Below are 26593 nucleotides of genomic sequence, written 5' to 3' on the forward strand. Positions count from 1 at the left end.
CGTGATAAATATTGTTAAAAATTAAATGCGGTTCGAAGGTAAAAACATCATTCACACAAGACAGTACAGGACTCCTTTTTGCCCTTGTGATCTCCATCTTCTCTAATGAGTCAAGCTTCTTTCCCTTGGGGCACTCGCGACCTGGATAGCACGTAAGTTAAGCGCTTGCCTACGAACCCGATGGTCGCTGGTTCATTTCTCGACCAAGTCATATTTCACTTTTTATTTTTTATTTTATTTTTTGCTTTATTTCCGTTCTCCCTTTCAACTTAACCTCACTCTGCTTGTTTTGGTTACTTTTATTTTATTTAGTTTTGACACCTGAATTAATGTGAACGTCAGCATTATTTTTATTTTGTATGTATTTATTTTTGTTTTAACTTGAATGTTTGTGGTGTTAATCCAATAACTTTACCGGTAAGTCAAATCTCTATATTGTAATTTGTGTCTATGCATTTTTGTTTTTATACTAGGGTTGCTTTCTGTTTTCTTTTAGAACTAACGATGCCTTAGGGCGAAACACGTGTAATCATTTTTAAAAAAATGAACATCTTTTGAGACCATTGACTTTGTGTCCCTCTAATCTCTGAATTTTTATTATCAAGAGGTCTCTTTAAGAAAAATGGACTACTTTTTTAAAACATTGTTTAAAACTAAATAATAATAAAATAGTAGGTATAATATTTGGAAGTAAAGAGAATAGAACAAAACTTCAAACCTATTATTCTCACTTAATATCCATTAATAATGACCGTGTTGAATTTAAGGCCGAAGTAAAGAATCTTGGGTTGATTATAGATTAAGATTTGAAATTCGTTTCACACATTAATAAGTGTCTACAAAAGGGTTTTATTAACCTAAAAGTGATTTTTCAAAATAGATATTTTTTGCCCAAACAATTAAAAATTATCCTATATGATTCACTTGTGCTCTCATATTTTAATTTTTGTGTTACCGTATACGGACCATGCATTACCGCTTTTGACAGCACACGTATACACAAAATGCAGAACTCTTGTCTTTGTCATATCCACGGAATACGAAGATTTAAACCAATAACTCATAAAATAACTGAGACAAAATGGATAAATATGAGAGCTCGAAGGTTTGTTCACTTCATCACACTGTTCCATAAAATAATACATACAACAAAAGTCACCACCTTATTTGCACAACAGAATAACTTTTAGGACAGATATCCACAATATTAATAAGGCACAAAAATATTATTTCCATTCCTCGCCACTACACCGCTTATTTCAAAAAATCTTTTTTCGTATAGCATTGCCTTACTAATTAACAAAGCATTAGATGTCCAAAAAAATCTTATTTAGACTAAAAGTTGTTTGTAAAACACTATATTTAGGTACAATTAAAGCATGATTTTTTCATATTTGCAATGTGTTTTGTTTTTTTTTTTGTTATACATGTCCAGTTAGCAAATAAATTCCAGTGGTGAGAAAATTTATTCGAATAAGGAAAAAAAAATTCACTGTTGTAGTCTAATTTGTGCCCAACCAACTCGCACTACCGCACATCATTTACGATAGTGACATCTAGACCGATCTTCCGCTACTACCACTCTGATAGATTCGCATAATATTGATTTTAAAGTTTACTGTAGATTAACTGTTGTGATTCCCGTAACAATTAAACGCGTCTGAAGCGCCCATAAAGGACCGATCTTATGACAAATGACTTTATTATACGGAGACCTGCTCTGTAGCCACATCATCCGCACATCGCCCGCACTCAATTTATCGAATAAGTCAGTCGACCTAATTATCTCAAGGGGTACGCGTACTACTCTGAAAATGCGTTTTCTGGTGCATTTCGTAGAAGTGTATTTTTAATCATTTACAATCGAGCGAAACTTTAAACATTATATGATAATTTATATGTTCAAAGTATAGTGTTTTATACTTTTGTGCCAATCCCTGGAAGATCTGAATATCCTAGGAAAAGAAACAAAATATACAGTCCACTCCGTTCAATTAACCTAATTTGACATAGTATCTCCCGCCATCTAAGAAACCACAATAAAATGTAAACAAAACACAAAAGAGACTGACGTGCTCCCCTTTTTAAATACTGTTCGTTCTGTTTAGTGTTCTGTATAATCTTAAGTGTGTCTAAATGTTATGTATAATTTTAATACTATCAAATGTGTTCCCACTAAGGTAAACCTCTTGGCTTAACTAATAAGTGAGTACATTTCATACGTTCACCTTTAACTTAAATGTTTTTTACGCATATAACACGCAACTCATTTTCAGTTAGCACTGGTGATGACATACGCCGAACAGTGGGGCTACAGCGTTCTGCTAAGCTTTTAAAAATAAATTGCTTTGAATATATCTAGATTGATTAATTTGTATTATCCTTCGAGCAACACAGCCATTTTCCTCTAAATAGCTATTTAGCAAAATTCGTATGTTATCCAATTCAATTAGAAATTATTTAGATAGGGTAACTCTAGAAATTAGCTTTAGTTTTAAGTTTACCTAGGTTAGCTGAACAGACGCCTGGAGGGTAGTTGCTTGAAGCAGTGTCTCTCTGGTCGAACTGAATCTCGCCTAGAGTGGCATATTATAAGTGTCTGTAACACTTTTTTTGTTGAATAAAGTCCTTCATTATTCTTAATATTATTAAAAATCGGTTTAACGATAGATTGACTGAATTAATTTCAGCAAAAAGTTAAAATACACAAATCTTCACGAAACCAGCTTACATGAGAGAGATTATCAGAGAAGTCAACAAGCCACATGAGTCTGTATTCTAACCTAACAGTTGCTATGCGGGATTTGCATCGCAAGAAGCATGAAAACTATTCTCAGTGTGGGTCTCACCATTCTGACGCTGAATACTTGTCACCAAATACAAATACTTTCAGTAATTCTGCACTAAAGCTGCTTAACTACAATGTGCAAAGCTTACAATAAAGTTCTGGAGCTCGAGGTTCTGCTGGCTACACTATCTCCTGACATTCTCACAATTACTGAACATTGGCAAAAAAACCAGGACATAACACTTGTAAAGATACATGGGTATAACCTCTCAAGTTACTATGGTCGCTCTTGTTCAAAAGGAGGTGGCACTGCTATATTTTATAAAGATGATCTCAGTGATCATGTTAAAGTAGAGGAAGTAAACAGTCTACAGACTGGCACAGAAAAAGTCTTTGAATTTTGCATTTCTAAAACTGTTATTAATAGCAATAATTCCATAATAGTTGTTTGTGTCTACAGATCACCTAGTGGTAACAGCCAATTTTTTCTCCACAATCTTGCTAACCTTCTTGATGAGATGTATAATAACAAAATTTCTTTTATTATTTCAGGAGACTTTAACTTTAACTTTAGTAATCCTGATGACCATGGCGTGATGGCCTTGCTTGGACTAATGCAGACGTTTGGTCTAATACCTTACATTAACTCCAACACTAGAATCACTGCTCACTGTGCCTCTCAGTTGGATAACATCTTTGCAAATATGAACTCAAGTGTTGTCATATCTTCTGAAGTCCTTGTTTCTAATCTGTCTGATCATTATCCTCAAATTTTTGTTTTTAAGAGACAGATGGAGGTTCCCCAATGTGGTATGGTTGTGAAGCGACGAAAATTCTCAACACACAACATGAATCGATTTTACAATATGCTGATGTCGGAGGCATGGGAGGAGGTCTATTCTGCTGAAGGAGTTGAAGGAAATTATATACTTTCTTTCGTATTCTCTTCTATTATTTTGATTTGGCTTTTCCAATATGTACGACTAGGTTGAAAAATAAGAAGCCAACCTGGATTACACCAGAGATAAAAAGATATTCAAACTACATAAAAGATCTCTATGTTTGGTACAAATATACTAATTCTAGGGAACACTACGTTACATACAAACATGAAAGGAAACAATATCGACGTTACATCTCCTCTTATAAAAAGTCTATAAATGATAACAAAATCCAAAATTCAAAAAACAAGATAAAATCAGCATGGTCAATCATAAAATCTGAGTCAGGTAAAAATAAAACTAACAACAATATTGTTTTAAGGGAAGATGGTCAGTCCATTGAAAACCCAGATTTAATCACCGAATTATTTGCTAAACATTTTATTCTTGACCATCAACAAAGCTGTAACTCCAATATACATGACTTGCATAATGATTATCCAACCATATTTCTCAATCCTGTTAATTCTCAGGATATCTTTAAGATATTGATGAACCTTCCAAATAAATTTTCCTCTGGCTTGGATGAAATTCCGGTATTCGTCTTAAAGTTTGTTGGGATTCACTTAGCCGGACCCATTTCCAATGTGATCAATGAGAGTCTTTCTACCCAAATTTTTCCTTCTGCTCTTAAGCGGGCAAAAGTAGTGCCTGTTTTTAAGAAGGGAGAAAAAACGAATATTGCCAACTATCGGCCAGTATCCGTATTACCATCCATATCGAAGGTATTTGAAAGGGTTATCTTTCAAATAGTTATGAATTATTTAACTCACCTTCAAATAATAAATAAACACCAATACGGATTCGTTCCCAAAAGATCGACGGAAATGGCCATTTATAGTGCAATACAATATATTATGGAGAATCTTGAGAGAAAGGCCAGTGTAGCTGGACTGTATTTCGATTTGTCTAAGGCGTTTGACACGGTTGACCATTCTTTACTGCTGGACATCCTGGAACGGTATGGCAATAGGGGTGCAGCATCTAAATTACTCAGTTCATATCTAGAGCAAAGAGAACAAATAGTTTGTGTGACACATTCCGGCTCACCAACGTTTTCCCGCCCCCAAATTATAGGAAGAGGTGTGCCTCAGGGCTCAATCTTGGGACCTGTGCTCTTCCTATTATATGTCAATGGCTTGCCTGAGCTGTTCCCTTCTGATATGATTTGTCAATTCGCCGACGACACATCAGTTATAGTTGCCAGAAAAACAGTGGCAGATCTTTCACGGGGCTGCTCATCCGCAGTGGAGCGCATGAGGACCTGGTGTCTGGACAGTAAGTGGTCTTTGAACTCTGGTAAAACGGGGTTGATTAATTTTTCGAAGGCCAATATTGTCTCAGAATCTCTACTTGTATGGTCTGGTGGGCAGTCAATCCCTGTAGCCAATAGTATTAAATTCTTAGGAATACACATTGACCCCAATTAAAATTGGGAGAAACATATTAAAAACCTTTATTCCAGATTAGCTAGCTTGTGCGGATTGATTAGAAGATTAAGGGATGTAGTGTCTGAGGTATCTCTTCGCCTATTTTATTTCGGACAGGTACAGTCGAGTTTACAATATGGTATCTGTTTCTGGGGATCTGCAAGAGGAGCTCTAGATATATTTAGAATGCAAAAGCGTATCATTCGTTGTTTATTGGGCATGACCTACAGAACTTCCTGTAGACCTTACTTCTGCAAACTAAAAATACTCACCCTTCCCTCCTTATACTTTTCTTCCTTGGTGTTATTTGTGAAGAGACACAATCATTTGTTTGTTGAGAATAGGGCAATGTACGCTGAAGATGTGACTATGATTACACGACATAGAAGCGATCTCCACATTCCATTGCATAATTCAGCTTACTATGAAAGAGGTTCTCATTATATGGCCATCAGGGCTTATAGAATGCTACCTGCTGATATTAGAAGCATTGAATCTACAGTCCAATTTAAAAAAGCTGTTTACCACTGGTTGCAGATTAAATGTTTTTATAATTTTACTTTTGGATAATAATTTTAACTTGTGTTAGATATTTAGAATATTTATTTTAAATTTTGTTATTTTGTTTATATAAGTATATTGCCTCTATGAATTCTAGATAAGAAAAATTAATGTACCCTATGGGAGCTAGATCCTCCTTTGTATGACGTTGCTTTGTCGTCCTGTATACGATTTTGTTGGCAAATAAAGGATATTATTATTATTATTATTATTATTATTATTATTATTATTATTATTATTATTATTATTATTATTATTATTATTATTATTATGAGGTAAAGAATGGAACTAAAAATAAACAGAAGAAGAAAACGCCGGTGGATTAACAGCGCTTATGAAGATTCAACGTTGTGACGATAAGAGAAGTAGAAAAATTGATTGTTCCTATGAAAGAAGATAACGTAATTAAATACTGTCCATACTGTTAATTAAATAAATAATGTCCATACAGAAGAAATATTAGATGCATTGCGCGATCTTCATATTACCATCGAGCATGGTGGTAGGAGCCGAATGGAGAATGAAATACATTCTAAATTTAAAAACATTACAAAGGAGCTGATTACTATTTAAACTTATGCATGACCTGTCCGAAAAAACATAATATTCCAATGAAAAACTTAGTAGCCATTATCACTATGAAGTATCGCATGTACTTCATAGTGATAATGGCACAGACTTCGCTAACCATATAACCTTTGAAGCATGTGGCCCGAGTTGAAAATGGTATATGGCAAATCCAGAGTCAAGAATTTATAGATAGGGCCAATTAAGACATAGAGAATATGCTTGGTTCGTGGTTAGAAGACAACAATACCAACAAATAGTCTGAGGGCTTACGTTTTATTCAACAAATAAAGAATAGAGCTTATCACACTGGTATAGTTTGTGGGCCATATGATGGCACAAAGTTGAATGTTGGGTTTTTAAAAAGCTCTCTACCCCAAGAAGTTTTGACTGATGTTAATTCGGAGGAAGACATAGAGGTATTTCTCAGAAATCAAGAGGCTGGGCTATCTACATAATACAAAATAATAATATAAATGTGGATTCTCTAATTTTATTGCCCGAATCAAGCTCCACCTCATCTACACCCTGAACGTTGAAAAAATTGGAGCACTGATGAAGATTCATCTCGTGAACCTAGTCAAGTTCCAGAATTTTCAAAAAATGCGGCAGAAAGGACTATTGCAGTTAATTTAGAAAATAACGAAAATCTGGATCCCAATATAGATGTTAGAATAAACGATTTAAGGAAGAAAAGAAAAATGGATTTGACTAATATAAAACAACAAGCTCAGAAGATGTTAAAATTTTCCAACTATCCATCAGCTAAACAAGGTAATACAGTTAGAGTACGAGTGTCAGATGTGGACCGATCTCGTCACTACGAGATCGATGATCACTATCAAAGAAATCGTGATAGAGATCACTGAAAAATATCGTTATAAACTAGGCGCAAAATATAGACGAATTAGTTCCAATATAAAGAGTTCGAGCAGAAGTTTCTGAAGCGGCATTGAATGACTATATGGAAAACTTGGCAGTTGCTTTAGAAAACATTCGACCCTCTCGAATATGGAATTACAACGAGACTAATCTTAGTGACGACCCAGGAAACAAAAAAGTCATTTGTAAAAGAGAGGCTAAGTATGTTGAAAAAATATGCAATTTTAGCAAACATGCCACTTCTGTTATGTTTTGTGGCAATGCAGAAGGAAAATGCCTTGCTCCTTATGTTGTATACAAGGCCGAGCATCTCTGGACTACTTGGATAGAAAATGGCTCCCCAAGAAGTCGCTACAACCGCTCCAAGAGTGGGTGGTTTGACGGACTTACATTTGAAGATTGGTTTGAATATCATTTTCTTCCGGAAGTGAGAAACGAATATGGACCTGTTCTTTTGTTAGGTGACAACCTCTCGTCGCATATTAGCGAAAAGGTTATTCAACTATGTGAGCAGAATAATATAAGATTCGTATGTTTGCCGCCAAACACAACTCACCTAAACCCAACCATTGGATGTGGCATTTTTTGCCCCACTAAAAAGAGCTTGGCGAAATATTTTAACCAAGTGGGAAGAGTCAAAATCTGGTTCCAGATTTTCAAGTATTCCCAAGGATTTGTTTCCACCCTTACTTAAAGAACTAATTCAAAATCTAGAAATAGATAAAAGCCAGAATCTAATTTCTGGTTTTAAAAAATGTGGGATTTATCCTTTAAATAAGCAAATGTTACTTGTTACTTGATCGCCTACCAAAAAACTTGACTGAAGTGAATAAAGACATGATGGGTTCAGCTTTTTTGGAACAGATAGAGGCAAAACGTGCAGAATATTTAGGAACTGAAAAGAGGACCAAGCAGAGAAGAAAAAAATTGCAGGTTCCTGCTGGGAAAAGCATACCTTCGAGTGACCTAATAAGCCCAGATACCAAGCCTAAATCTTCAAAACAAAAATCCGTTAAGCCAAGACGAAATTTGTCTTCAAACTCTTCTCAGAGCTCTTTAAATGAAAATGAGTTAGAATCTGATAATCTAAGCGAATCATTTTCTGATTTGATTGAAGACGTGAATAATGAGGTTGTTCAAAATCCTGATATTGAGAGACCAAGTCGTGTTAATGCCAACCAATATCCTGGAAAAATTATCCAGATTTCAGAAGAAGTACCTAGAGTAGATTGTATGGAAAAAGGAATTAAATTTTGGAGCTGGCCAGAAAAAAAGGACGAATTTTTGTACAGTTAGGAAGACGTCATTATGAAAATTATCGAGCCAAAAATGGTATCTAAGAGAAATCGGTACAAAGTTTCAGAAATTGACAATTTTGTTGACAAATAAGTGTAATTTTTAGTATAGATGTAGGATATTTTTGCAAAGCATTAGGATAAAGTGTTTTTGATATTTTGTCCCTTATTATAACAAATGTGTTGATTATTTGCAATAAATTTTATTAAAATACATTTTTTGTTGTAAATTTTGCATTTTTTCTGTTTATTATCTGTTTGAAAAACCACCAGTGTTTTTTCTTAAGCTTTTATTTACCTAAAATCAATTGAACCCTCTACGTTTCAGTGTAGCATTAACTCAAGACCTAATTAACATGCACAGGATAATGTTTCCCCATTTTACGGTTCTAATAATAATTAATATGTCTAATAAACCAAAAAATTTGAAAAATGCAAAACAAGAGATTCGACATCAAGCTGAGTGAAAATGTTTAATTTTTTTGTAAAAATAAAAACTTTTAATTCAGAAAAGATTAGTTGTAGCATACTAACTATTTTTGTTTAGAATTATCTTTAAGACTTTGTTTTGGCACACCTTTAAAATCTACAATGCAGTTTCACGAAGACCACCCCAAATTCGTAAACTGTATCTTAAAATAAACTCCACCAGGAATTATAAACTGATTTTATTGTTTTTCCCTTTAGGATGCTTCGAAGGTGATAACATTTCTAATAGAGTTTTCGAAGTTTTTTCGCCGTTTCGATAACATGTTCATTCCAGCGAAGATGCTGATTAATATACAGGGTGATTCATTAAGAATGAACAATCTCTGAACTGGAGATATTACACACCAAAATATGGCGATTGAGATTCTGTCTTGTTTACGAGATACAGGGTTATTAAGGTATATTTAATTTGAAATTTCTTAATATTTTTGTGATTTTAAGTAGTACCGTCTTGAAAAACTGGCGACTTAAAAAAAACGACTTTAAAACATTAACATTCCCACAGTTTTTATCCCATTTAGTATTTAAGAACTAATTTTATAAATGATCAGTAATATAATCCTTCATATTTCTATGAAATATTAGTATATAAGAGTTTTCATCCTGTTTTTGTTTAAGTTGGATAGAAATTATGCTATGGTCGGTTATTTTAGGTGTCAAATGCACTTTGAATGGCAAACTCTTATCATTAGTCATGATGTTATCAATTAAAGTACTGTTCTTGTCTGTAATCCGCGCCGGAGTGTCTACAATTTGGGTCAAAATCCATTTGAATCAAAATTTTATCACCGTAAAATGAAGGTTTTGAGATAATTTTATTAACACTCTCAAACACACTCACCTAGTATTCTATTTTAATATAAGAGTTTTCGGTTTCGTTCAGTATTTTGTAGGTTTACGTTTAATGTTCTATGATAATGATTATATAAAATTACATACGCAGCTGGGCATTTTATGAGTTAAAGCCGTCATGGTTTATTTACCACTGCATCTCTCTTACTTATGTCCTGTAGCTGCAGATTGGATTGTCAGACAATACGCATGGCGTTTATTACCTCATAGCGCAGCTGCTCGCTGTTTTGTTCCTGTCTCCGTGATATTCCCTCTCAATTTTTTTAATAGTAAAAAAAAGGATGCTTCACGACCGATATATTTACTACAAAGTTCAGGGCTAATCATATTAATTTGCCAATATTTTAAAATATATTGAAATGAATCTTAAAAATATCCTACGAAATAAGAATTACTAATTTTAAAGAAATACGAAACTTTGTTACTCTTCGATTCATGTAAAAATAAAAAAGGAATATCGCAATCAAAGGGTAATATTAACTTTACAGTTCATTTAGAAAATTAAAATATTCTACGAGTACATACTGGTGACTGCTGAAGAAAACTTACGAAATACAAAACATCATGAGCAAGCAGACGTCTGTTAGCAACCGAGTAATTTTATTTATAAGAATACTTACAAAATTGGCTTGATGCCTTTAGGAATTTCAAGAGAAACGCCTTCTTCCACCAGCTTTACGACTTCCATGTTGGATTTCTCGTACCAAGGTGTACCACCACAGGTAACGATCTCAAACAGTACTACCCCAAAACTCCAAATGTCTGAAGCCGTACTGTAGGTATTTTGGGTAAAACATTCCGGTGCCATCCATCGTACAGGTAATATACCTAAAACAGAGAGAATGTATCGACTATTTTGATTTTTTTAATTATAAAGTTTATAATGATACCAGTTTGTGCATGTTTAATAAAATATCGAAAATTAGTGAAATATAATGAACATTTATTTATTGTAGTGTGATGTTAACTATGGCTTATACAATATCAGCAAACTACGTCTGGGGTACAGAAATATTTGTATTAACTGGCAATAAAAATTTTAAATCATAAGTGAAAATGAGAAGGATGGCGTTTCTTTTACTTTCTCTTTACCGATGAGAGCCCGAGAGTTCGGCCCAAATTAATGAGATGTACGAAACTTTATAAGCAAGAGCAGGTGGGGAATCCATAAAGAATTGTCGTTCTTTCTTTGACTTAAGGATTTGCCCATTAATTTAGGGCAAGCTAGGATGCTTTAGATAATAAGGGCAGAGATCGCACCCAAGCATGATAAGATTTCTACATGAGCTGAACAAAACGATTTCAATCGCAGATTACATTTTTGCGAAACTGTGATAGAATATAACTCACCGCCATGAAAAAGGGAGCACTTAACATTTTATATATAATATCTCTTTATTTTTTGTAACTCTTTGCAATGTTGTATTTTCCTAATATCTTACATAGAAATAAAACAATATGTTTTAAGTTATTTCTACCAATAATCATCCGTTTATTTGAACAAAAAAAGGGTTTAATAAAAAGTGTATTAAAATAATAATTCCATAATTCAAAACAGCATGGTTGGTTATAGATTTTTATTGTTTTTAATAAATTTAACAGATATTTGTCAAAGTGTGGCTGCGTGTTCAGCAAGTTGTGCTATGTTTATTGGAGCTCAAAATGCCTGCTGTTAGGCCTGAAATAGCGATTGCTTTGAGTGCGTTAATTCAAGACGGAAAAAGTGAGCGTTATGTTGACCGACAAAATCTTACAGAATTCCATCATTTTATTTCATCCCGTATCAAAGAGCACTATGCACCGTATTTATGTGTACATGTTTTTAGGAAACTGGAGGTTACACTGGACGGCATGGGACTGACCCTCTTCGAAGGACTAACGCTCATGATGATCGCTAAACCGCTATCGTGTTATGCGACTTCAGTTTGCCAGGAATTATGAACACTGGGGTGAAAATGAATGGAAGCACCTTTTGTTTACTGATGAGTCGAGATTTACGGTCTGCGGATGATCGTAAAAAGGATATGACGAAGACTACAATAACATTTGACAAAAAGTACCCTTAGTTCTAGAGTAAACTACCCAATGGGTTTACCTATAGTGTGGGCTGGAATTTCTCTAGAGGCATGCACACAATTTTACGTCATTTTAAGAGGCCCCTTAACTGCTGTCAGGTATGTTAATGAAATTCTGCAAGATTTTGTTGGTCGTTAAGTTAATGTTATTGTAAATAATTCTACTCAGTTGCATGAAAATGCCTTGCTCTAACTCGCGAGAATTACTCAAGAATACTTAAAAGATGTAGGCATTGGAGTGGCCAGCGTTAAGTCCAGATGCAAATCCAACTGAACACGTTTTGGACATGTTTGGGCGAAGACTACAAATTCGTGTTCAAAGACTACGCAGTCCTGCTGTTATAACATTAAATTAATTATAATATTACATTAAATACATTATTCCTCAAGAGACATCCGTCACTTGATTTTACTTGTTCCAAGAATGCAGGGGTTTAATCGGGCACGTGGAGGCAACACTCAATATTATAAATGTTCGTCATTAAATTTAAAATCTTCTATGCAAATGCTCCATTTTTTAATAATTTTTGAATAATCTTGCTTAGAGTGGGAGAAAAAGAAATGGAACGATAGTTTAGTTAGTTTATTTCTTTTACCTCAGCCGATTTAGGATCAACTACGGACATGTCGTCTTCATTAGAAGCGATATATCTTGCCAGCACGAAGAAGCTCTAAAATCCCAGGTTTCGACGTTTTGTTTTGTTTTGTTTAACATACCAACCGAAATAGCCACAAAGTATTTCTGCCCACCCAGGAATACACACTACAGAAGGCTTTTCATCGACCTTGCTGACAATATCGACAACCTGCAAGCGAATCATCCAAGTGCAGAAATTGTTTTTTGCGGGAGACTTTAACGTGTGTCACTGGCCACAATGTCAACTTGTTGACGTATTCTAATAAAATTGATGATAAGGAGCATCAAGCAGAAGACTTTGCGATTAGTCACGGCCTAACACAGCTATAAGGGAGCCAACCAGAGTCCCTGATAACAGAAAGACTTTGATAGCCGCCTTCTGGATCTGGTCCTAAAACAGACTTAGGCCCAATGATCCTTCAGCGAATGTGAGCGAGATTTAAGGCGTGATGTTGATAGGAATGGAAACATATATTCCGAATACATTGAAAAGCTCTTCAGACAACAAACTATGGTTCGATAAAATCTGCTTATCGCAAATGGCGGCAAGACCTAAGTCCAGCATATCGCATCAACTTTGTTGGCTTGAGAATAAGTACTAAGTTAATACTATAATGAGAACTTCTCAATTGCCCAAATGGATCAAGACCGTTCTGGTCTGTAGCAAAAGCAGTTGGCCAATGATTGGTTCCATTACAATGATTGTAAAGGAAAAGGAAGATTTGCTGGGTCAGATGTTCGCTTCAAACTCTACCGTAGACCTACAAGGCAAAACACCATCGATTTTTCCAAGAAAGGCTTCTTCGATGCCAGAGATAGTTTTCTTTCACAGAAATTAATTTTAAGAAAAGTTCTCAAAGGCTTAAACGCTAATAACGCCACCAGCCCTAATGAAATACCGCCAATAGTATTCAAAAAACGTGCGGACGTGCTGACACTACCGTTGTGCAAACTGTTTTCTCTTTCATACAGAAGAGATCTGCTCCTTGGTAACTGGAAGCTTGCGGGAATTTAATCGATACCTAAAAAAGGAAAAAAGGCGGTGCCCATCAATTACTGTCAGATTGGTTTAGTCCCGGCAATCGTCAAGGTAATAAAGAAACCTGTCAACCAGCAAATTTTGAAATATCTCCACTAACATCATTAGAAACCGTCAGTATCGTTTCCGAAAACAGATCTAATGGCGATCTGTTGGCCTATGTCACACATGTTTGGACCGAGGTTATCGAGAAATTTGTTGAATCTCGTACAATAGCCCTAAATAATTCAAAGGCATAAACAAACTAAGAAAAACAACCAAGTCACGGTCTCACAAACATTTATTATTGACGACACGTGTTTCGCTCAACAAATATTGTGTGTAAAATGTGATGTGTATTTTGGTGTTTTAGTTTTAGACCTGATGATACTGTAATACAACAAATATTGTGTGTAAAATTTGATGTGTATTTTGGTGTTTTATCTCTGCAGACGCCTAGGACGTCGCTAGTTTGTGGAATCAACTTTCAAAGCACGTTTTACCCGAACATCAACTTGCACCTTCGAAACTCTGGCGCTCGTGATACTCGAGTACCATGGGGTTTGCCCTTTTGTGTTAGTTTATACCGTAAAGAACCTAATTTATGAATTGAATGATGGAATATTAAAGTGACCATCCATAAGACCATAATAAGAGATTCGATGATGTAGAAAAATAATATTGATTGATGTCATTAACTGACATGAACTTTACGTTTATTGGCCTTTTCACCTGAAGTAAGTCTTTGTAATTCATTCATTATTTCCCTCCAGATTTCCCTCTGCTGATAAAAAGCTTTATTTAAGCGATAAGTAGTACATATGCTTCTCTATTTAAATAGTTTTACTGCATATATTCCTATAGTTTCTGTAGTAGGTTATGAAAAAAAATTAATGATAATATTTCCACAAAGTATGAAGAGATTTCATGTTACAAAATGACAGAAAAACAATTTTTTTGTTCGTTTGATTTCGTTCCATTACAATCACTGACTAACTAATTTTAGTCCTTTTTAATTATTTATTCATTGTTTTTATTGTATACTTTTTTATCGTAGTTAAAAATCGAATACAGTAACTTGGTTAGAGAATCTGTAGCGTACCCTCAAGAGACAAAATATTTTTTCGATTTGTAGTTTTAGTGATGGAATTATGTATTTATGGGTGCGAAGTATATAAAGAAAAAATGTGTTGGTCTTCTATTGACTCTTAACATCTTTAGCGAAAAATTAGTCGAGTAGTACAAAAAATGTTTTGATAAAGTTCGGATCTTGAATTTGTTTAAAGCCACCTGACTAAAATGACCAATTTTCCCCGACAAAATTATAACATTAATAGAAAAAATTCTGGAAAATACTAGTAGAGAAAAACACAATCCGGAATATAAAATAGCGAAAACATATAAAAAAGTTCAAACAAAAGAAAACGAACCTATTAATGTAAATTCTATTTAAATTGTTGTAAAGTGTACAATGACATTAACATGCGTTTTTTAATTTTAAACTATGTATAGCTTTACTGGTAAAATTTAAGATATTAGACTATTTAAAAGACGACAACAGATAAATATAAAGTTAGAAATAAAATCAAACATACAAATTAATAAATAAGAAAGTTACCTTTTTGATTTTTCTTTTTTTTTGGGCGTTGTTTCCGCTTATATAGCCTTCCCAGACCGAAGCAGTCTAAATCCCGGAGGTATTCAAGTCCTATAGGGGAAGAATAGCAAAAATGAAATAGAGAAAGATGAAAAGATGACTTTAAAATATTCTACACACTTGGTTCAAAAACGAAAAACATGGAGAAATAAGTTACTTACCCAACAAAATCTGGAACTTCCGTAATCGAAAAAAATCGCAAAAGAAATGATTATGGTACTATGTAAAAGTTGGCGTTGGAACTAAATTAATTTAGAATCAAAAGTACTCGTAACTCGACCCAAAATATTATTAAAAAGTGAGGTTTGAAAAGTCGCTTATTAAAGTCAACCAAGTATTTACTAGCCACAGAACGGACAGCTATTAATATAAGCTCACTAATACGGCAAATTTAAAAAAAAGAGGGCAGCATTTGGTACTGTCAAGTATCCTTTGAGACAATTGGGAATACAAGTATTCCCAATTGTCTCAATAAAACATTCTATCAAAACAATATTTTTTTATTAATAAGAATATACCGACAATTGTACGTTCAAGTTATGATAGAATTTTTTTTCTATTAAAAACTATTGATTTGTAATAAAGGAATTGCGAGTTTTATTTTGTCAATACTATCCTGTTTCTACTAATGCTGCCCTCTCTTAGTATTCTACTCGTTTGAGTATTCTGTGTAGCAAAGAATTAAAGACTTTTTTAACATTCTTTTCAAACCTCCCTATTCATATAATAATATGGGTAACTGTACTTTTGGTTCTGGATTAATCTTATTTCAGCCTCTTTTAATTTTCTTTGGCTTGTAATTGAGGTCAAATTTTGGGATTTTTGTCCTACACTAAAAGTTATATTCTTCGAAATTTTTATTAAGATTTTTTCCCCATGTTTTTTTTTTGCACCACGTGTGTATAAGTTTTGACATTTCCATGTTTTATTTGCTATTCTCCCTCTGTAGAAAATTGATGCCGGCCACAGACAAGGGGATAATTACTAATATATGTTACGTTTACTTATTTAATAAACTTACAGAATGTCCCGAGAAGTGTGCAAAACTTTACTAACAGTTTCTAGGCCTAAATATAAAAAGTAAAGTTAACATAAGCATAATTTGGCAATTGATCCTTGAGAAAGCTGCTGATTTTTAAGTTTTTTTTAAAATTTAAAACAGTTTAAGCTAAATAATTTAATTTTGTATAATACATTTCTTTTTTTAAGCACACCTTAATAATAAATTTAAAAGCGTCTTAATCAGAACCAGCTTAGGGTATTTTTAATATTAACATTTTTATAAGCAAATACAAATGTTACTTCAAATCCTTTGGAAGAATGTTTTTTAAATAATATCATGAGATGTTTAATCAAGAATGTGAACACATCCCACATTCTTTATGAATAGACTGCTCAAACTAAAAAAAATTATTTCGTACTGTGGATAAAAGTAGATAGAAAGAGAGCAAATATTTTTAAATAAACCCAACATTTCCTGCAACATTTTCCTGAATACGTATTAGTTTGCTTTTTCAATTGTAGTTGTTAAGTAGATTGGACCCGACATTTTCTGAAGACAAATTCGCAAATTATATTGTCTTCCCAGAGGATTCAACGTGTACGTCCGCTTAACAATAGATTTCTGCAAAAATATACTGGTCCAACTGTCAAGCATATGCGAAATACAAAAACCCACTTCTACATAATTTTCAATACGACAATGACCTCATGAATGGTTAAATGAATAAATGGTTCCTCTTATAAAATTACCATCCCAGTGTCCAGATTTATATCCTATTGAAAAGATTTAGAAAATATTAGAAGTTCGGACAAAAAAATCCGCAAATCGGATAAATTTCATGTTACACCATTTTAAACACGTATAGCAGTTATCAAAAGTAGATTTTCCCATGTTTTCACTTTTGTGTTCGGATAATACTGAAGGATAATGTTCTTCCTATACATATTGTATTGTACTATACATATTGTGGTCTATTGAGTTGCTGTTTACAAAGAATGAAGTTCTTAATATTTGTAATATGCACCTTTAATGGGGAGAAAATCTAGGAGTTGTTTGAAACATACATTTTTAATAAATATTTTTATGCAATGTTTGCAGAGGATCATTGGAGATCGAATAATTGACCCAATAGTACTCCCCAATCGTTGTAATGCAAAAGAGAACTTCAACTTTCTTCGAAACGACCTTATTAACTTAATTGTAGGAGAAATATAAAAATAGTGGACTGTATCTTTAATTAATTAATGCATAAAAATTTAAGACGGCGGCCAAGACAACCCCAAAATAATTTGTGGCTCACCTTGCTGTCGCTTCTGTTCAGGACTGCTCCTCCAGGTTCACCTCCAAATATTTGCTGGGTTTGACGGTGTGCTGGCACTTATAATTTTTGGAATTCATTCGCGTGTCTTTATATATGGAGAGCGACTTATTTGGTCAGTAGTTTATATACCAATGCTCATGCTGCCAGTTCCCATCAATCAGGATCGATGCAGTACTGGACCAGAGGTGCGTGCGACTCTTCTCGGTCAAAATTAAGGTTGTCTGACATATGACGCGATAAAAAGCCGCGAATAATGATTTAGCAAAAAAAAAACTAAAGAAATTGTAGAATACAACTTTAGATATTAACAACGATCAGTACCACGACGTTTGGCTCATGTTAAATATAATTATATGAATATTGACAATAAAAAAAAGAATAAAAATAAATAAAGAAATGAGTCTTCCGATTTGACGGAACATACCGCCCACCTAAAATGTCCCACATTTTATATATAAAAAAAAAAATAAATGAAAAGTAACGCGAAAACTCTAAGGCGAAATATAGATTTCGCGAGAAGAAAAAATTAATGGTTTGGTAACGGGCATAATTTTGAGACAGGACGGAAAAGTGTTCCCTTATGTGTTTTTACCGTTACAACCCGCGTAACGCCATCCCTGCCCGGAAAACATTTTATGACACGACCCAACAACCATGAAAGGGGTGCGTGGTCATCCTTGATTAATACCAACGAATCAATGTTAATGTCTTTGCTTGGGTTATACCATTTAGATCTCTGATTAAGGGTATGCAAATATTCATTATGCCATCTCTTCCAGAAGTCCTGGTGGATACGTTGAATAAGTTGCCAGCGCGAAAGACGACCCAAGTTATTCTCTGTTAGGTCCGATTCAACGAAGGTATTTAAAGGTTCTAAGTTCAAAAAATGACTCGGGGTCAAGGGTGTTAAGTCGTTAGGGTCATTACTTAGTGAACAGAGAGGTCGAGAGTTTAAGATTGCCTCTATTGAGGTCAGAATAGTGTTAAACTCCTCATATGTAAGGACATGCGAACCAACCACGCGGGTTAGATGGCCCTTTACGGCCTTAATTCCAGCCTCCCAAATTCCGCCAAAATTTGGGGCTGAAGGGGGATTGAAATGCCACAAGATGCCCTCTTTGATCGATGCATTACGCATATTTTGTAACAGTTCCTTTGACGCACCTACAAAGTTTGTCCCGCAATCGCTAAACATGTCTGTAACACGACCGCGGCGAGAGATAAAGCGCCTTAGGGCGGCCAAAAAAGCATCGCTTGAAAGCTCCGTAACAAGTTCCAGGTGAAGAGCCTTTGTGCACATGCATACAAAAAGGCAAATGTAAGCCTTACAACCTTAAGTATGGTCCTCCAAAATCCACACCACTTTTGGTGAAACATTTAATTTGATTTACCCGAAAAGATGGTAAATCACCCATAAGAGGAGCTTGTGATGAAGGGTTACACTTAAAGCGACGTACACAGGAGGACAAAACTCGTTTAATAATTCTTCTTGAAGAAGGAATCCAAAAGCGTTGACTGAGTAGGAATTGGGTAGTTTGTAAACCAGGGTGCATATATTTAATGTGAGTTTGTTCAATAATTAGAGAGGTAATTCGATGATCACGGGGTAATAGACAGGGGTGTTTATGAGTATAAGAAAAGATTGAAGCGTTCTTCAATCGTCCGCCCACCCTGAGAACACCATCCTTGTCTAAAAAAGGAGAGAGCTTCCGAATATATTTCGGGAATACTGTTAGATTAGGATTGGATTTCGAAAGTTCTGCCATTTCTTGAGCAAATGAAACTTTCTGAACTTCTCGGATTAAAAGTAAGAGAGCTCTATCCAATTCTGCCAATGTTACATGACCTTTATTGTCAACGAGTTTTGGAGCCTTTACATATGCACAGAAACGTAAAACATATGCAAAAATACGAATAATCTTTGATAAAGATGAGAATCTGGATATCAAATTATCCCAGAAGCTAACTACTGGAGTCGAGGTTAATAAAACAATCCTTCTTTTTTCAAGGTCTATACTATCGTCAAGTATACAGGGATCATTAACCCATTCAGTAAGATGAGATGTGAGGAATTCTGGTCCAGCCCACCATTTTTCTAGATGAAGTAACTCGGGGGGAAGAAGACCTCTGGTAGCACAGTCAGCAGGATTATTTTCCGACCTAATATGAGCCCAGCAATCCGCAGATAATTTTTCCTGAATATACGATACGCGGTTACTTACAAAAGTAGTCCATTTATGGGGAGAAGACTTTATCCAGCTTAAAGCTACGGTGGAATCAGTCCATGCAAACAATGACGAAATATTTATAGAATCAGCAAGTGCTTCTTTAACTGATGACATTAAATCTGCCAATAAGACAGCCGAGCACAACTCTAGCCTTGGAATCGAGATTGTCTTAAGAAGAGCTACTCTACTCTTAGAACATAGCAAATACGTCTGAACGTTATCATCATAAGTAATTATGCGCAAATAGACTACAGCTGCATACGCCTTTTCCGAGCTATCGCAGAAGCCGTGCATCTCACACAATTTCATCTGGGAAGGGATAATCTTTCGAGGTAATAAAAGGCTCGATAGGGTAGAAATACCTTCTTTAAATAAAGACCAGTATTCTTTAATAGAGTTAGGAGCAGGTTGGTCCCAGTCTAGTCCAGATGACCATAATTGTTGAATAATTATTTTCAAAGAGACAGTAACAGGGGAAAGAAATCCTAAAGGGTCGAAAATACGAGCCAAATCAGATAAAATGTTTCTTTTTGTACATGGTTTTACTTTAGATTCTATTTTAAAGACAAAAGAATCACTAAGAGGATTCCATTGCAAGCCTAAAATCTTGACTATGGAATCAGTCTCTTTATCAGAGGTCATACAACTATTTTCAAGTAGTATCTCTTAAACGATAATAACCCACTAAGAAAAACAAGGTGGTAAAAAGTCACGTGAACTAAGTTTAGTTGCTACAATCGATCTCAGTTGGGTTGAGTCACTGTCGCCGAGAAATAGTTTGTGAGTCGAGTCGCGAGTCGTAATCGCAGTCAGAAGTTGCTCACGGAATTTTCTCTTTTTTTCCTATTACCCCTAATATCCATGATGGGTTTCTCTCTTTGTTTACACCTTTAGTGAACAAGTTTAGATCCATATTCCAACGGGTCTCCACCTTTACACTTTTGTTGATCATTGAATAATTTTGTGATCTAGTGAAGGTTCGTAAATACCCTTATACTCTGAATCGAGTTAAAACCTACCTTTATGCATATAAAAATGCATAAATTATTCATATAAATGTCTAGTTATAAGTTCGGCATGGTGTGTTGATGCAATAGGTTAAAGTACTTATTCTTTGTAATTAGAGTATAAACACCATTGATCCTAGTTAATGAGAAGCGAATAACGTTATCTGATAAGAAGTAGAAGTGAGTGTAAATAAAGTTAAATTAAGTAGACATTCTATAGTTTACACCTGCCATACTGGACAGCTGTTCTATTTTCCTTATCTTTAGATACAATAAATGAGCATATTTTGTATTGCACATGTTACTTTCATTGATTAGGTTAATTGGTTCAGCGCCATATAAGCTGTGGTCCTTCGATAAAGATAAAAAGTACATACATGTCTACTAGTACTTTCCAGTGGTATAAACAATTTTGTCTACCTCTATTTGGGAGTTTCTCCCCCAAATACATCCAATAGAATGGAATTTTTTTTAAGCATTTAAAGCCATAAATCTAAGTAAAATTCGACTTATATTGAGGATTGCCTCCTAAATTTGCCAAATTAAAAAATAAATATCATTTCCCTTAAAGTCACTGAATTATTTCCATAATTAAGAGTGCCTTTTTGACAAAAAAAAATTAGTTTTTCATAGGATAAAAATATCTTAACTTGGTCCTGTTTAATATACTCAGTTTAGTTTTGAGGTTATTTTTTAGGTAAAAATAACCTTCTTTAAGAAAATGTACAAAATTTAATGATTTTATGTGAAACCTTTTCAAAAATAATAAAAAAAACCACTTTCAAAACTGCAGCTTCCTTAGGGATCAATTATCAAACTATGTTTCTATAATTTTTTGTTTGTTTTTGGTGCTAGAAAATGCTGGTAAAAAATGCACACTTTTTTCGTATACGTTCGTTCTGTTGGTCTAAGAGTATGTCTGATATCAGGCCTCTTAATTTTAAAAAAAAATTATTTTAAATATGAAAAGTCTTTGTCTGCAATTCAAACTACAAAAGTTAATGCTACAATTGCATAATTATATTTTATGTAGTAATATTGGAAAGCATATAAAAAATACTTAAGTCTACTAAAAAAGAAAATAGAAAAAATAAGTGCACTATAATAACCAAATTAAAACTGAAAGTACACTCTAAAAAAGAACCTCACAATGCAGAACTACAGGAAATATATAATAATAAGGACTTTTGCTAAAAAAAACTTTGACAGGCAACCAAAGAATATAATAGTTTTGCATTCATCCTGTATTAGGCCCATGCTTGAATGAGAGGTTACCAACTTCCAGTACTAACATTTTCCCAAAGACCTAAGGCTCTAATCAAGGTAAACATTTTCAACAGCTGATGCACCAATTGAGTTGTTACTTCTACAACCGCAGATCCTTTTTTTAGCAAGACTAATATGTTAACTTAAAGTCACAATGTAGGATTAAGCGAAGAAAATTTCCACCGTCATATTGAGTAACTGGATGGCTCCCATTGGCTACATTGTTTAAACCACAATGAAAATACGAGACTTTAGTTTTATTGGATATCGGTGATAAAGATTTGAGCCAAACAATTGTGAATATGTAAATTTCATGTATAGATTAAGGCTCGTTAAATCAAGAGAAAATCAGAAGATCCAAGACGAAACTTTATGTCTCTAAAACTATAGTCAGAGCAGACAAACCAATGCAGATGACCTCAATTTCAAAGAGTTCATGTTTTCCCAACAGAATTTCATGATAAAAACAAACATAGACGCTTGATAGATCTTCTACCACAAATATTAAGCCCCTATAATCATGCAGGCCCTCAAGAAATTTGTAAATATTACATGGGTATTGTATTAGAGATGAGCAGATTATTATACTTATCTCCTGAAAACCAAATTGGAATACTAAGAATATTATTTCATCTTTCAAAAATTCCATTTAAAAAAGTCATTATTATTGCACGAAAATTTAAGGGAGTATTCCTTGGGTCCACATATTAAAAAAACTTCATATAAAGAGATACAGAGAAAAACATATCTATTCATCGCTCGTACGCCACAAAAAATGTAAGAAAAAAAATCGATTATTGGCCAAAATTTTTTTTTTTTTTTTTTTTTTTAATGGTAAACACAAGCACATGAGGAAAGTCCTATGTCACTCTTGGAGTGGTGCTTGCGCGAAGATATTTGTGGGCATTTATCTTGAATCGCTGTAGGTTGTATGCGTCGGGAAATATGTGAGGTGGAAGCCCGTTCCACAAAGAAGATGTTCTCCAGATCAATGAGTCCCGATACAGCGACGTCCTTGGGGTAGGCAGGTGGACTCGATGTTGATGAGCCGCAACTGCTAGACGCGTCCTTCTTGCCGGAACAGCCCTGGGTGGAATCAGGCCTGCCAGCTCAGAGGAGCACTTACCGTGATAATAACGGTAGAATAAACAGAGATCAGCCACCTTTCTCCTGTGCTCCAGACTATTCAGACTCTTTGTCAGTTCTGGTTTGTCGATAAGACGAATAGCTCTCTTCTGTATAGAATCCAGCAGGTTTAAACTATGCTTGGGTGCAGAGCTCCAGACATGCGAGCAATACTCGAGGGAAGGGCGTATTTAAGCCTTATAAAGAGTCGAGTTTTTCGTTTTGAAAAGCACTCCGAGTTTTTTGGAAGCCGCCCTGGCGACCTCGGCAACGTGGTCATGCCAAGACACACTGTTGGTGACCTCGACTCCTAGAAGATGTAAAGATGATTTCATTGGCAATGTTTTCCCTGCCATAACCAGCTCCGGGCCACCAAGGTTAGTCTTCATTGTAAATACTGCAGCCTGCGTTTTTTTAGCGTTAAAATTGACCAAATTGTTATCGCCCCACTCCAAGATTGCTCTAAAATCATTGTTGATTGAAGCTACTTGTTGCTGCCTAAGATTCTGAGAACTTGCGGCTGTCGTTGGTTTGGCGGACTTAAATGTGGAAATAAGTGTGCTATCGTCCGCAAAGCTGTAGATTGGATTGACAGTGGTTCCTAGCAAATCGTTGATATATACCAAGAAAAGGGTAGGGGATAGAATGCATCCTTGAGGGACTCCAGCGTTAATGTTAAATTTGTCGGAGAGGTATCCATCGACGGCTACTTGGATTGTTCGTTGTTCAAGAAAACTTTTGATCCAATTCAATAATGAGTTTTGTATGCCGATTGAGGAGAGCTTGGTTAGTAGTCCCTCATGCCACACTCTGTCAAATGCCTTGGAAATGTCAAGAGCGACTCAGCGGGACTCGCCGTGCTTCTCCATGGCCTTCGTCCACAAGTGTGTGACGTAGGCCAGAAGATCGCCGGTATATCTAAGCTTTCGGAAGCCGTATTGATGATCGCTGATTAGTCCAGATGATTCCAGATATCTTAACAGTTGTTGGTTGACTGCTTTCTCCATAATCTTCGATATTACTGGAACTAGTGCAATCGGGCGGTAATTGGAGGGCATCGTCTTCTTACCCTTTTTGGGTACAGCTTGCACTCGAGCAGTTTTCCAGCTTGTTGGAAATTGGCCCTGTTTATACGATGCCGTGAACAGTCTGCATAAGGGAGGAGTCAATTCGTCTGCACAACGTTTTAGTATTAGGGCTGGAATTCCATCGAGTCCAGTAGCTTTGTTGGTGTCTACGCTTTTAAGAATTTTATTTATAATTCGTTGGGGAAACGAAATTTCTCCCATCGATGAATTCACCCTTGGCAAATATGGCGGTGTTTTGCCTTGCGAGTGCAGAGTAGAATTGGACGCGAAGAGTTTACCCAGTAAGTTGGCTTTTTCCCTTGCTGTTACCGCGATAGAACCATCATCTGCTGTTAGGGGTGGCAAGGCCGACTTAGCAAATCCTTGACTAACGGCTTTCGATACCGACCAGAAAGATCTTGTTCCATTTGGGCAGTTTAGCAGTTTGTTTCTGATCCTGTTGTTGTGACTCTCTTTGCATTCATCAATAATTCGCTTGCAGCTATTTCTGGAGGCTAAAAAGTTCCTCCGATTTTCGATGGAAGGATGTTGACGCCATTTGCGATATGACTCCACCTTCAAGTTTTTGGTACTGATATTGTTGCATTCTTGTAATCGTTTTCAGTAAATAATAAATAAAAGTTCATAGTGACTTTTCTATACTTGACAGTTAAATAAAGTGTACAAGTGTACTTGTAAATTTTCATTTTAAATGAATTACAGTAACAGAGAAATGTGTAATATTCATTTTGTGTATGGTATTGCGAACGGCAATGCCTACGAAGGAAGGCGTATTCACAAAGAAGAATGGTGCTACTCCACATGGTCAAATGTTTATTCGCCTCCATCAGCTACTCGGTGAAAATGGCAGTTTCAAGAAATTAACCGCTAACAGTGAACGACCTCGTACAGTTGCAACTGTGGAAGCAGAAGAGGCAGTGTTAAACCAAATTGAGGAGGATTCTACAACAAGTACAATAGTGAAGAGGGAACTCTTATATCCGTACCATTTACAGCGAGGCAAGCACTTTTACCAGGTGATTTTCCTTAAAGAGTCGCATTTTACGACGACTACAACATAAAGATTAAAAAAAGAAATTGAAGGCTAGAAAAAAAACAAAATTAAATCAAGTACTGAAATAGAAAACGAGATAAATACTAAATATAACTAACCAGTAACAGCCATATTGCTACCAATTAAGTTTTTCGAGTAAATCTGGTCAATCTACCTTGCCACTGACTAATTTAAACAAAAATACTAGTTGCGCAGAACTTCTACGTTTCATAAGTGAATCATGATTAAATCTTACCAGAAGTTCGTCATTGCAACAGCCTTGTAGAGAATGCACGCCATCTTGAAACTTGAATGCAAAGCATAACCAGGGGACCATACAACAGCGGCATACTCAAGTTTAGAACGAACATAAGAATTGAACAGTAATTTCACAGAGTCTGTCTGCTGAAAATTCTTGGTAGAAGGTACTATAAATCAAAACATTCTCAAAGACTCTGACACAATAATCTTATAGTGCGGAACAAATGATAATTTGCTATCAAACCAGACACCTGAATCCTTATAATAATCGGATGAGGTAATTGGCTCCGGATTTAGAACATACTCAAATAAAATTGGTTCTTTTCTCCTCTTAGCAGATACAACAACGCACTTTTTTATGTTTTACTTGAGAATACACCAGTTATTAATTCAATATAAATGTTGATTGAATATTTGATTTAAACTGATTTAAACACGGCCATGAAGCCGGTGATTCCAGCGACTTGAAAACGTCTCTCAAAGAAGTCCAAGCAGCTTAAATGAATCGTTCCTAGATTTGCCGGTTCGCGGCAGCACTACACGATGAACGAAACTGAACGGCAATCGATAGGTCGACCGGGTATATTTTAAAACACAGGTTTGTGTATCTTCCCAAATATTCCAAATATATCCCAAGACAATCGTTAATAGATTTTATATCAGTATACAATTTTACATCGTCGGCATATAGTAAATAATTAAAGGAAAGCGAAGCTCCAATGCCATTTACAAAAATATTAAAAAGCAAAGGACCTGACACCGTGTCTTGCGTAACACCTGAGGTTGCTAAATTATCTCTTGAATGAAAGCCATTCATTGCGACATACTGACAACGGTCTGAAAGGTAGTATTTTGAAAATATTTAAAAGCGATTCAGAAAAACCAAAATTTGATAATTTAATCAAAAGGATTCCATGATCAAGCCTATCAAACGCTTTTGAGAAATCGAGATACAGGTTAATAGCACCGATCAATAAATTCCGCAATGTACTGAGTTTTTAGGATCAAATTGGATGTTGTTGAGCGGCTCCTGAAAAACCCATGCTGATTCGTCACTAATTTATTTTGA

At 35.1% G+C, this 26593-nt stretch overlaps 1 protein-coding gene and 1 long non-coding RNA gene across 6 annotated transcripts in view; one reads left to right on the forward strand and one right to left on the reverse strand.

The window, feature by feature from the left end:
• LOC126746095 (retinal guanylyl cyclase 2-like) overlaps positions 1-26593 on the reverse strand; it is a 407445-nt gene that overhangs the window by 25116 nt on the left and 355736 nt on the right. For 3 of the 4 annotated variants that reach the window (XM_050454203.1, XM_050454205.1, XM_050454202.1), the window contains exons 14-15: positions 15154-15243; positions 10426-10633 (exon numbers count right to left, since the gene is read on the reverse strand). In XM_050454203.1, coding sequence (XP_050310160.1) covers positions 10426-10633; positions 15154-15243 — 298 coding nt within the window. The remainder of the gene's footprint in view (positions 1-10425; positions 10634-15153; positions 15244-26593) is intronic. The other variant, XM_050454204.1, reaches the window with a different exon arrangement.
• LOC126746107 (uncharacterized) lies at positions 322-12275 on the forward strand. 2 transcript variants are annotated; one of them, XR_007663790.1, is made up of 4 exons: positions 327-417; positions 9152-9351; positions 11632-11979; positions 12050-12275. It is a non-coding gene; the product is annotated as an uncharacterized LOC126746107 (long non-coding RNA). The 2 variants fall into 2 exon arrangements; XR_007663791.1 differs by lacking the exon at positions 9152-9351 and having other exon boundaries at positions 322-417.

This window comes from Anthonomus grandis, chromosome 17 (assembly GCF_022605725.1).
Source record: "Anthonomus grandis grandis chromosome 17, icAntGran1.3, whole genome shotgun sequence".
Taxonomy (NCBI): Eukaryota; Metazoa; Arthropoda; class Insecta; order Coleoptera; family Curculionidae; genus Anthonomus; species Anthonomus grandis.